We start from the raw sequence: 14,226 nt of genomic DNA, 5'->3' as shown, positions 1-14,226 counted from the left end.
GTTTCAGCTCAAAATACTCCATAGGTTTTTTTTTTATAAATTTTTTTAACTGCCTATTTTGGGGCTTCTCGTGCTCCACGCCCCAAGAGCTCGCGCTTGCCTTAAACAACATAAAAAAAGTTCACACAGCTAATATAACCCTCAAAATGGATCTTTACAAAGTGTTCGTCATGCAGCATGTCTAATCGCGTAAGTACAGTGTTTATTTGGATGTTAACATTTGATTCTGAATGAGTTTGAGGTTTTGCTCCGTGGCTAAAGCTAACATTACACACTGTTGGAGAGATTTATAAAGAATGAAGTTGTGTTTATGAATTATACAGACTGCAAGTGTTTAAAAAATGAAAATAACGACAGTCTTGTCTCTGTGAATACAGTAAGAAACGATGGTAACTTTAACCACATTTAACAGTACATTAGCAACATGCTAACGAAACATTTAGAAAGACAATTCACAAATATCACTAAAAATATCATGATATCATGGATCATGTCAGTTATTATTGCTCCATCTGCCATTTTTCGCTGTTGTCCTTGCTTGCTTACCTAGTCTGATGATTCGGCTGTGCAAATCCAGACGTCCTGCCCTTGTCTAATGCCTTGAACATGGGCTGGCATATGCAAATATTGGGGGAGTACATATTAATGATCCCGACTGTTATGTAACAGTCTGTGTTATGTTGAGATTCGCATGTTCTTCGGAGGTCTTTTAAACAAATGAGATTTATACAAGAAGGAGGAAACAATGGAGTTAGAGACTCACTGTATTTACTGAGGTAAATTCAATTTTTGAATCTAGGCACCTTTAAGTCCTGTAAGTTGAGAGGTGGGGCCTCCATGGATCGGACTTGTTTGTTCAGCATATCCCACAGATTCTCGTTTGGATTGAGATCTGGGTAATTTGGAGCCAATTCAACACCTCAAACTCATTGTGATCCTCAAACCATTCCTGAACCATTTTTGCTTTGTATTAGGGAGCATTATCCTGCTGAAAGAGGCCACAGCCACCAGGGAATACCTGAAAGGTTGTACATGGTCCGCAACAATGCTTAGGTAGGTGGTACATGTCAAAGTAACATGGCAGGACCCAAGGTTTCCTAGCAGAACATTGCCCAAAGCATCACACTGTCTCTGCCGGCTTGCCTTCTTCCCATAGTGCATCCTGGTGCCATGTGTTCCCCAGGTAAGCGACGCACCCGGCCATCCACGTGATGTAAAAGAAAACGTGATTCATCAGACCAGGCCACCTTCTTTCATTGCTCCATGGTCCAGTTCTGATGCTTACATGCCCACTGTTGGTGCTTTCAGCGGTGGACAGGGGTCAGCATGGACACCCTGACTGGTCTGTGTCTATGCAGCCCCATACACATTAAACTATGATGCACTGTGTATTCTGACACCTTTCTATCAGAACCAGCATTAACTTCTTGAGCAATTTGAGCAACAGTAGCTCGTCTGTTCGATCAGACCACATGGGCCAGCCTGTTTTTTTTTCTTTTTTTTTTTTCTTGTGTTAATGCCAACTGCATACATTTGGGCTCAGGTGTGTATTTTTATTGGAATTTTACTATTTCACCCCCATTTCCTTTAATAAATCTATTTTACACGTTACACAAAATAAAACACTCAGGACCTTACGGACAAAAATATCCCCATTGAAAACCATTGAACCTGCAATTTTTAATCCCAGGGCCATTTAACTATAAAATTATGCAGTCTTTGCTAACAGGCTTTCATTTTGTTGGCAAGGCTTCAAAATTAAAATCTTACTATTTTTTTACAAAATGGTACCATTTTCTCAGGTTTGGCCTATAAAGCAAATACTTGCTTTATTCCTGTTTTCTGCTTCTGCATATTATATTATAGCCAATTGGATAAATTATGCAGCTATAATTGTGTGGGTGTGTTGGTATGGATGTCACACTTTATATGTGTGTATTAAAATTGTGTGTGTGTAATTTGAGAGAGAAAAACTCTACTGTACTGCAAATCACAAACCCAACCACTGTGTGTACCAACAGAACTTTGCTGGCATCTAATGGGGAAAATTTGGTACTGCACCCAAACTAAATCTTACTGAAAGCTCATTTTTTGAGATATCAATCTCAAATTTTTAACACAAATTATTTAGATTAATGGCTTTGATTTTCTAGCACTTTTAGAGTTTCATAAAATATGTATTTTATATAAAATATGTTCATAAATCATTTTCATAAACTTAAACCTCTATATTTTTTTCTTATTTCACTTTTTAAACTTGTTTTACTTAAAAAAAAAAATAATCTGTCATTTTGTCTGGACATTTTGTGTAACTTTTTTTAATTGACGCACAAGGGTTAAACTCTTGCAATTTTTGGGATTTCCTCCGATTCTGGGATTGTAGGGTGCAAATGCAGGAGAAGTTTACTAGTATTCATGTCTTGTGCTCCATAAAAATCCTCCATGGTGATCTTGATTGGTTAATCACTTAAGCGTATTTAAATGGTTGCTGGTGTGCGTTTTAGCCTATACCAGTTGATGCTCATTAGTACGATGAGGTACTGCTGCAGCCTTGACATTTAAAACCACCCCTAATGGACCGCAGCAGTATATTCCGACACAGGCTAATGAAACCGCTTCTCTATAGTTGAGTATTAACAAGCAACCAAGGGAGTGGGATCACTGCACTACATTCATAATACAAAAGTAGGAGATGTAATACAGCAACCCCTCCGAAGAGGAGTACGATAATTGGTCACTGAACTTAAGTTTGGCATGTGTGCTAAATCCCAGCTTTTCTCCAAACCTTTGACAAGGCCCCTGGAGGATCCCAATTAAAGGTGTAATACTGAATATATTGCTCAACGCAGCCTTATAAATAAGGCCGGTCAGTGGAAATGCTTGGCAAGCAGTTGGCGGTGCCACCGGACAGGGTCTGGTATATCGATCAAATGTTCATGCTAAGACAAGTGAGTGGGAGTTTTTCCCCAGGAGTGTGCATTTATAAAAACAACTAGGTATATTAAATGTATGTTTAATGTAATGTATGGAAGTGAAGCATTTCAGGACCATGGACAGCACTCCTGCTGTTTTAAATGGAGAGAGCAGCGATGAGTGGGGGGAATCAATTTAGAAACCTAAAGGAAATATCAAGTCATTACTCAGGCCTTTAAAAAGAATTTTAACTGAATGAATGAAGATTCTATTCTAATTTCCATTATGATGTCATCATACGACGTGCAACTATTGTGCCCATGCAGGTCTGCGTTCTTTTTTAATCACTTGAAACATAAAAATAAATTAAGCTGACTGTTTTTCGAGAGCTGATATTACAATGGATGGAAAATTAAGGAGAGGGTAAGGCAATGTTTTTTGAGTCTCTTGAATACAGCTAAATGTAAAATAACTTTTACAAAGCTGCATCCATTCCTACAGTGTATTAAGTCTCTGTAAAGAAACTTTGGTAACACTATATTTTAATGGTCCCTTTTAAACATTCCGTTGACTATAAGTAACTTTGCAACTACAAGTCATACTCTCATTAACTCTCTGCTTAATATCTGCTAACTCTTTATTGTGATGGTCCCCCAACAGACATTCTACTGACTATAAATAAATTTACAAGTACATGTCAGCTTATTCTAACCCTAACCTTACCAGTCAACTAATACTCTACTAACAATCTAATAAGAGTTAAGAGATATGTAGGTGCAACGTTGCTTATAGTCAACAGAATGTGTTAAAGGGACCATCAAAATAAAGTGAAACCGAAACTTTTTGTTTAAATCTACTTAAACTCATTATGTAAAACAATGTAAAACTTGACTATAATGACTATACTTCACCTCAATATCATTGTTCAAAACCCATAAGACTTTCGTTCTTCTCCGAAACACAAATGCAGATATTTTTAAAATTCTATCATCATTATTGTCCATCCATTGAAAGTGTGTGCAATCAAAATGTTCAAGTTTCAAAAAATAACATAGACAAACATTTATATTCATATAGCACATCAAATTATGAATGGAAGCTCAACTTCATCGGTTCTTGTGGGTCAAGCACACTTTTAAAGGGTTAGTTCACCCAAAAATGAAAATTTTGTCATTAATTACTCGCTCTCATGTCGATCCAAACCCGTAAGACCTTCATTCATCTACAGAACACAAATTAAGATATTTTTGATGAAATCTGAGAGGTTTTTATCCCCCGCATAGACCAGAAAGGTACTAAAGACACCGTTAAACAGTCGACGTGACTTAAAATAGTCCATGTGACTATTGTGATGAGAATACTTTTTGTGTCTAAGGAGTCGGCGTTCTGGACCTGGAAGCGCTGAATGTAAATAGCATAGGAGAATGACACAGAAGAGAAGATATTGTTAAATAAAGTAATTTTTGTTTTGTTTTTATGCAGAAAAAGTCGCTTACGTCGCTTCATAAAATTAAGGTTGAACCACTGCAGTCACAAGGACTATTTTAATGATGTCTTTAGTACCTTTCTGGACCTTGAATGAAAAAAACTTGAAATTGCTGTCTATGAGGGATAAAGAAAAAAACTTTCAGATTTCATCAGAAATATCTTAATTTATGTTCCGAAGATGAACGAAGGTCTTGTGGAACGACATGAGGGTGAGAAATTAATGACAAAATTTTCATTTTTGGGTGAACTAACCCTTTAAGCTTCCATTTACTAAATTTGATGTGCTTTGTGCATTGATCAATGTCATGAATAAAAGTCTAAATGAAATCGGTTAAAACAATCGTATGTCTTTAGAAGACTTGGATTAAACCACTCGCTTCATTACTGACTATTAATGTCTTTATGAATGTTTTGAAGCTTGAAAATTTTGGTTGCATGGATCTTGATGGACAAAAAGGATGAGAAAATAGTTAATTTCATCTGTGTTCCAAAGATGAATGAAAGACTTATGAGTTTGGGAAACACATGAGGGTGAGTAAATGTTTCATCTTTAAACATTCCTATATGTGTAAACTGCACTACTTTTTCATTGGATGCATGTGCTATGAATTCAGCTGCTGAAACCAGAGATGCTTTTCCACTCTCTGCAGTAGCCTAGATCTCTGTTTCTCAGATAGCCTGCTCTGGTTTCAGCCTATCTATTGAATACAATCACCGAACTTTCTGCACTCGGAGACCCGGCCACAGCAGACTTTACATTCGGAGCTGTGATTGCTCTCTGGAGGCTATTGATTTCTTGCATTATTCATTAGGAATACATTTACTTTTGAATTTACATAATTAGCTTTGAGTGTAACAGTTAAAACCTACCGACGGGAACTGACATCAGCCTAATTTGTTCAAAGATGACTTTTGCATTATATTCAGAATTTATAAGTGAGTTTAAGGGCTTAGCGGCAGGATTAAGTGCGATCTGTCAGCGAGGCAGGTCTAATGAGCATCTCGCATCACCAAATCCCTTAAACACAACAAAGGCCGCAGCTGAGCTTCCATAGTGATGGTGTTTGGACTTGGATAAAGTGTCACTCTGTGGTTTCATGTGGCTGTTTGTAGATTCAATACTATGAACAGTGTGGGAATCCAAGCCTACGGGAGCAGATGCGATTTTCACGGCGGCGGTGACCTGCCCAACATTCGCCGTCCTTTGATCCACCAGAATCAGGCTGAACACCTGCCCACTTTTCAACCTGTGTGCCAGAGCATTGGTCAGGGAAGCATGAAAGAGGAAACCTGCTCTACTCCACTCAGACTTCCACCCATCTTGGGGAAACCGTTAAGCATCACTGGACTCTATATTCCAAGGTGAGAATATTCAAGGAGGCTGCATTTAAGATTTAGTTCTATAAAATGAAGAGGAGTACTTTGTTATCATGTTTTGAGGACATAAGCATAAAGACGATTAAGTGTGATGTGACCTAAACTATGTGTCTTTCAATTTTACACAAGGGACAACAGGGTGCACCCAAAAAGGCATCATAAACAGCAAAGCCAACAGGCTTATAGAAAGATGACTTTCAGTTATCAGAATGAACATATCCCTGCAGTCATTAGGGGACATCAACACTTCGGCTTTGGAGGATCTGTGTTGCCTGAGTGAGTATTGCTAATTTGCTAATAATGTAAATAAAATATTACATTATAGTTCATTTAATAACTTAATAATATAACTAAAATAAAAATATTGAATGTAATAATATATAAAATATTAAATATGTAATATTTTGAGTTATTTTATTTTAAATACATTAATGTTTTTGAAATATTTTACATTTCTTGTTTAATAATATATATATATATATATATATATATATATATATATATATATATATATATATATATATATATATATATATATATATATATATATGTATAAAATACACCACTAAGATTTTTAATGTTTTTAAAAGAAGTTTCGTCTGCTCACCAAGGCTACATTTATTTAATTAAAAATACAGTAAAAACAGTAATATTGTGAAATATTGTTACAATTTAAAATAACTGTTTTCTATTTAAATATATTTGACAAAGTAATTTATTACTGTGATGCAAAGCAGAATTTTCAGCATCATTACTCCAGTCTTCAGTGTCACATGATCCTTCAGAAATCATTCTAATATGCTGATCTGCTGCTCAAGAAACATTTAATGTGTACAATTGTACAAAATATTTGTGTACAATATTTTTTTTCAGGATTATTTGATGAATAGAAAGTCCAAAAGAACAGTGTTTATCTGAAATCTGATCTTTTGTAACATTATAAATGTCTTTACTGCCACTTTTGATTGATTTAATGCATCCTTGCTGAATAAAAGTATTCATTTCTTTCATTTCTTTTCAGAAAAATAAAAATAAACATTCTTACTGACCCCAAACTTTTGAACGGTAGTGTATAATGCTACAGAAGCTTTGTATTTCGGATAAATGCTGTTCTTTTGAACTTTCTATTCATCAAGGAATCCTGAAAAAAAAAGTACACAACTGTTTTCAACATTTAAAATAATCATAAATGTTTATTGAGCAGCAAATCAGCATATTAGAATGATTTCTGAAGGATCATGTGACACTGAAGACTGGAGTAATGATGCTGAAAATTCAGCTTTGCATCACAGGAATAAATTACTTTGTCAAATATATTTAAATAGTACACAGTTATTTTAAATTGTAATAATATTTCACAATATTACTGTTTTTTACTGTATTTTTAATTAAATAAATGTAGCCTTGGTGAGCAGATGAAACTTCTTTTAAAAACATTAAAAGTCTTAGTGGTTCCAAACTTTTGGACTGTACTGTATATATATATATATATATATATATATATATATATATATATATATATATATATATATATATATATATATATATATATGGTAATTTATTAACTTATTTAATTAATTCAACTATTAACCATTTCATTAAATTATTATGTAAATGAAATATAGTATTGTTTAATATTTAATTTACATTATTTATATATATCATTTCATTTGTTTTATTGAAAAACTGATCATGAAAAATCCGATAATGCCTGTTAAATGCCTTAAAAGATTTCAACTTAGACTCCAGACTAAAATTTTAATGTGTTTATCTTTAGGTCTGTTATCATTGAGCAATATTATGACCTCACCCTAACCAAGAAGAGTAATGTCCGACTGAATGACCAGCTGTAAGTTTTCACAGACTCTCACTTGTTAATTTCACACACTAATCAAACAGTAGGTTGATATTATCATTATTGATTTATTTATTATTTTATTATGGTTTGTTTCCAGGATTCCCAAACCAACGGACATTGACATGAGGTAAAGTTATGAAATATGTTTCTGTCTGTTTTTTTCTTTTTCTTTTTATACACCTTGCATGCTGTGTGTTTTTCCCCCCCTTAATTTTAACTGTTTGGATAAACTGCACATTAAAATAACACACCTGCTCTTCTCTTCTTGCTCTCTTCTTTTCATGTTTCTGAGTTACTAGTTTTGCAGTCAGGCAGGGATGGGTCAAGGACAGAGTGAAAGCACAATCTTTTCATTGTAAAAGATTTATAATCCTGTGTCTGTGTGTGTTCTTACAGTAAGAAGATGATTAAAGTTGATATTCCGAGGGAACATCCTTACAGCTCCCACATCCCCCGGTATCCCGCTATATTTCCATCATACCGATCCCCACCAGTCCAGCCTTCCAGCCCTTCTGCTCCTGTAGTTGTGTGGCGGCATCATCAAAGGAGCAAATAAACATAAAATAAAAGCTGAATAACAAAAAAAAATGTTATGTATTAAAACATTTTGTGGACAAAATGCATTTTGTAATCCAGACAACCCCTTTCACAAACAAAATACATACATCTCATTTGAAGACCGAGTCTCTTAAAAACACTGTATTGCCAAAAGTATTGGGACACCCCTCCAAATCATTGAATTCAGGTGTTCCAATCACTTCCATGGCCACAGGTGTATAAAATCAAGCACCTAGGCATGCAGACTGCTTCTACAAACATTTGTGAAAGAATGGGTCGCTCTCAGGAGCTCAGTGAATTCAAGTGTGGTATAGTGATAGGTTGTGACCTGTGCAATAAATCAATTCGTGAAATTTCCTCACTACTAAATATTCCACGGTCAACTGTTAGTGATATCATAACAAAGTGGAAGCAATTGGGAACAACAGAAACTCAGCCACGAAGTGGTAGGCCACGTAAAATCAGAGAGCGGGGTCAGCGCATGCTGAGGCTTATAGTGTGCAGAAGTCGTCAACTTTCTGCAGAGTCAATAGCTACAGACCTCCAAACTTCGTGTGGCCTTCAGATTAGCTCAAGAACAGTGTGTAGAGAGCTTCATGGAATGGGTTTCCATGACCGAGCAACTGAATCCTAGCCTTACATCAAGTGCAATGCAAAGAGTCGGATGCAGTGGTGTAAAGCTCGCCGCCACTGGACTCTAGAGCACACTTCTCTGTCTGGCAATCCGATGGATGAGTCTGGGTTTGCCGGTTGCCAGGAGAACGGTACTTGTCTGACTGCATTGTGTCAAGTGTAAAGTTTAGTGGAGGGGGGATTATGGTGTGGGGTTGTTTTTCAGGGGTTGGGCTTGGCCCCTTAGTTCCAGTGTAAGGAACTCTTAATGCTTCAGCATACCAAGACATTTTGGACAATTTCATGCTCCCAACTTTGTGGGAACAGTTTGGGGATGGTCCCCTTCCTGTTCCAGCATGACTGCACACCAGTGCACAAAGCAAGGTCCATAAAGACATGGATGAGTGAGTTTGGTGTGGAGGAACTTGACTGGCCTGCACAGAGTCCTGACCTTAACCCGATAGAACACCTTTGGGATGAATTAGAGCGGAGACTGTGAGCCAGGCCTTCTCGTCAACATCAGTGCCTGACCTCACAAATGCGCTTCTAGAAGAATGGTCAAAAATTCCCATAAACACACTCCTAAATCTTGTGGAAAGCCTTCCCAGAAGAGTTGAGGTTTTTATAGCTGCACAGGGTGGGCCAACTCCATATTAAACCCTACGGATTAAGAATGGGATGTCATTAAAGTTCATGTGCACGTAAAGGCAGGCGTCCCAAAACTTTTGGCAATATAGTGTATGTGCGCCCCTGCTCCAAAATCAGAATCATTATAAACTAAATCATTTATCTGTAGCTTTCTTAGCTGCAGATAGTTCACTGAATTCTGAGTTTGTCCTTTCTTTTCTATGTAAAAGGTGCCAGAATGACCTTAGATTCACTGAGAATGGTTTTCTTTTTATTCCTTCTTCAAACTATTGAAAAGCATGTCTCACAGAAGCAATGTCCTTGAGCGTTTGCAAACACAAATTCTTTCATTCTTCTAGCATCTGTGCCACCTCTGCATACAGAAAGCTGAAGAATGACAGCAATCTGTATTTTAGCTATTGTTGGAGGTTTATAGAGGGAGAATCAATGTTAAAAAAAAAAAAAAAAAAAATTAACAGAGTGACCTTCACTGGGCAATCTACCAGACATTTTTTCCCCTGTCATTTTTATGACTGTTGAAAGATGTATTATTGATACTTTCAGTGAACCATATATATAGTTTTCTTCTTCTAAACCATAACAACCATTAATTGTTGTATTTATATACTATTTATATACAAATTCATGTTTAACTATATATAATAATTATAACAAATGACACTGTGCATTAATACAGTACACCAAATAGGCCTACACCTTTTCTCCTGGATGGTTACCATCCCAAGTTTATCTCCATACTAACCAGTGTTGGGGATATTGCATTACAAGTAACGTGAGTTACATAATCAGATTACTTTTTTCAAAGTAAAGTAACATATTAACTCTTAAATTTACAACAAAATATCTGAGGTTTTTTTCCCCCCATTTATTGACTGTCATCTCTCCTGTTGAGAGAAATCAGGAATAAGTGCAAAGGTGCTGTCATCGCTGTGAACATGATTGTTGCAGTTTAAACTAAATGTGAGCATGCATTTACACATTTGCACAAAAACAGATTCAGTATTCCTCAAAATGAATAAAAACAGAAATGCACACACAGAATATTATGCAAAGATGCAATAATTAGGCCTAAATGTTAATTAAATAATATAAATATACTTTTATGTAATCTCACTGTATGAACCAATGTCATTGCTGCTGACCTTCGATGATCCAATTCAACCATACCAATAAGCAAAAATGACTTTAGATAAACTTTACATTTGTGTTTCATTCTTATGTTTTTATTACTTAAGTTAGAGTGTTGAACTTCTCTACATAACACACATGATAGATGCGCCCTCTACTGTACAGGAGTGAATTTGGATTTCCTTCAGCCCTGAGCCCTTTATATTTGCCAAAAAAAGTGCTAAAAAGTAAAGCAAAAGTAACATAACAGATTACTTTCTATAAAAAGTAACTAAGTAACACAATTAGTTACTTTTCTAGGGAGTAAGACAATATTGTAACAGCTGGCATAATAGGCAGGACTAAGAGAGAAGGATATGTAAAATTTACGAACATAATATGTAATAATATGTAAGATTTAACCTCAGTTTTATGAAGTGATGCAAGTGTTTTGTTTGCACACACACACACACACACACACACACACACACACACACACACACACACACACACACACACACACACACACACACACACACACACACACACACACACACACAAACAGAATTTACCACTTTATTTAAGCATTCATTTTCCAAAGTCATCTTGAATGTTGAACTGTCAATACAACTGAAAATTGAGAGAACAGTTGATTTCATAAATTGATGTTGATTTTCATAAAATGGTTTTGTTTGGACTCACCATTATGGTGATTAGTGTTCCTGGTGGTTGGGTACTTGGAACTTTTGGAACATTTATATTACCATAATTCTCTTCCTATTGATGCAGCAATGCAACAAATATGATTTTATTGACAAAGTTTGGTAGGAACACGTTCAAATGATCTACCCAGTCAGCACAAGAGAATGTCTATATACATAGTTGACTCACCTATGTTCCTCCACAGTTTTTCTGCATCCACCTGAATGAAAATTCATGTCTGGATTCTATTCCATCCAGGGGTAAGGGGGGAGAACTCTGGATTCAGAACAAATTTCAAGCTAGGAGCCCTCCCCTCAGACAGCACGCCAAATACACATACTCTGATTATTTGTAAGTGTGAACTTGTGAAATCACAGTTATTTGAAGTTTCAAAGAAAGAGAAATAATAAACATTGCTTTTAAAAGATAAACTAACTCACTAAATCTCTAATTTGCATTTCATGTTGAATTATGGTCTATTACAATTGAATTGTTAACAGCTATTTCATAAAAACCATACTACTGTGAAACATCAGACACTTGAGGTTAATTTCCTATAGATGTGCCAATATCTTGCAAACCTGCTTGAGTCACACACAGACATCAACATTTAACAAGCAAAACAAAACAACTGTAACCATTAAATTAAGTTTTAATTTAATAAGACTCTTGCCATTACAAAATTTTATTTGCTGTCTTTAAAAAAAGCAAAGCAATTGCTTAATTTATTCATGCCTCAATACACTCTGGGAGTACACTGTTACTCAGAAATATTAAATGTTTGGCTGCATCCGAAATTGCATTCTTCCCTAGTAGGTGAAAAACACTATGTGACAAAATAAGTATGACTGAATTCATAGTATGCTTAAAAGAGTAGGCAAAAAGTACCCGGATGTCTTCTGAAGTGTGCATACGATGGACTACTATCCCATGAGGCTACTGGAGAGGATTACTGGAATGGCAGTGTATGTAACTGAAGCGATGTAACTGACTCTGGTAGGTCACATGATAATGACAGCATGGGGAATGTAGTACATCCGAATTACTGTACATTCATACACACATTCATACTATATAGAACATACTATTTTAGTGGTCATGAAATAATTACTTAAAATAAGTATATACATACTCAAAAGAGTATGCGATTTCACACGCAGCCTTAGTTCACCCAAAAATAAAAATATAGACAAAAATATAATTGTCATCAATTTCTTATGTCATTCCAAGCCCGTAAAACTTTAATTCATCTTACAAACACAAAATAAAGATATTTTTAATATAATCTGAGAGATTTGTGTCCCTCCATTGACAGTCTAAGCAACTACGACTTTGACGCTTGAAATAGTTAAAGAGATCGTAAAACTAATCCATATGAATTGAGCGGTTTAGTCCACATTTTCTGAAGAGACATGATCGCTTTATACGATGAGAACAGTCATTGCTAGACTGAGAACAGTTTTCTTTTTTATTTGTACTTCTGGACCTTTTTCAGACAAGTGAAAAGCATGTCTCACAGCAGCAATGTGTGTCGGCCCACTGGTTGTCCTTGAGCGCTTGGGTACGCAGATCCTTTCACTGCAGCGCCTGCGACACCTCTGCATACAGAAAGATGAAGAATGACGGCAATCTGTATTTCAGCCATTGTTGGAGGTTTATAAATAGAGACTGCAGTATTTTTGAATGACCTTCTACGGGCCTTGCATACATAAGCCTAATGTTTTTCCTGTCACTAATTTACCAAGGAAGTTGTTCTGCGAATAATAATGTCACAGTAAACCATAACTGTTGTTGACTTCTTCAGACACTATGAAAATAGTTACTGTTTACATTTTAACTGTCATATAAACAATTATGGTAGTAGTTCATAATGTTTTATCTCATGTTTGTTAGATGACTAGCTAATTTAGTACATTCCAGGAATCACTTTGGTGATCAATGACTCTACTAAATCAACAGAGGGAGCAAATCCCATGTTTTTAGGTGTGGAAACTATTACATATTATGTTAAAGGATTAGTTCACTTTTGAATGAAAATTTCCTGATAATTTACTCACCCCTATGACCCTTATTTCTCATCTGGGATCGTGTAGAGCCCTTTGAAGCTGCAATGAAACTGTAATTTTGACCTTCAACCATTTGGAGGCCATTGAAGTCCACTATAAGGAGAATAATCCTGGAATGTTTTCATCAAAAACCTTAATTTGTTTTTCGACTGAAGAAAGAAAGAAAGACATGAACATCTTGGATGACATGGGGGTGAGTAAATTATCAGAAAAATTTTAATTCTGAAGTGAACTAATCCTTTAAATATAGGCCTAAACATTTTCTAAGGTAAAATTAAACATTGCTGAACATCAAAATTGGGCTCCTATTTGTAATGTAAATTATTTACATTTTTAAATGTTGTTTAATGATTATTGTCAGAAAATTTGATAATTACACAAATCAGGTTCCATTTCGATATTTCACTCGTACTGCGTATGGGGGAAAAGTCTTCCTTTTTCCCCGCTACTGAAGCCTTTTCAACAACCGTCATTGGTTCACTCATAGACAAGTTGTTGAACCAATGGCGGCGCGGCTCAGCTGCACGGCCTATGAGAAGAGAGCGCGAGAACATTCCCGCCAAAAGGGGTGGGGTAATGTGCTATATAAGCGAGCATTTCGCCTTAGGCCATCAGTCCTTTCTCCTTCAGCGACGACTGAAACTTCTCTTTGCTGATCCTCACAGAAGCCTGCAAACCGAGAAAGAAGCTCGCCGCCTTTGAAGAGATCCCGCAGCGGACCCAGCTGACTCGCCGGCTCCTCGCCTTCGCGCCGTCGTCGGGCCGCCGCCTCCCACTCCCGCGAACCGGCCGCTTCCCAGCGTGTCTCCTGCCGCCATCCGGCGCGCCCTGAGAGCGTCTTCCCGCGGTTACTTTATCGCACCTCAGAGCAACTTTCCAGTGGTTTTCACCGCTACG

The 14,226-nt window shown here is 36.3% G+C and overlaps 1 protein-coding gene across 1 annotated transcript; it reads left to right on the top strand.

The window, feature by feature from the left end:
* The first annotated feature begins 5,642 nt into the window (after nt 1-5,642).
* Nucleotides 5,643-8,267, top strand: LOC137025026 (sperm-associated microtubule inner protein 4). Its single transcript, XM_067393042.1, has 5 exons — nt 5,643-5,763; nt 5,908-6,054; nt 7,556-7,627; nt 7,734-7,763; nt 8,033-8,267. Exons 1-5 carry the CDS (start codon nt 5,678-5,680, stop codon nt 8,190-8,192), a joined length of 495 nt encoding a protein of 164 aa, XP_067249143.1. The 5' UTR covers nt 5,643-5,677; the 3' UTR covers nt 8,193-8,267.
* Nucleotides 8,268-14,226: the final 5,959 nt, after the last annotated feature.

This window comes from Chanodichthys erythropterus, chromosome 2 (assembly GCF_024489055.1).
Source record: "Chanodichthys erythropterus isolate Z2021 chromosome 2, ASM2448905v1, whole genome shotgun sequence".
NCBI classification, from domain to species: Eukaryota; Metazoa; Chordata; class Actinopteri; order Cypriniformes; family Xenocyprididae; genus Chanodichthys; species Chanodichthys erythropterus.
The sequence above is the reverse complement of the archived record's forward strand: the minus strand, read 5'-3'. Positions and strand labels throughout refer to the sequence as shown.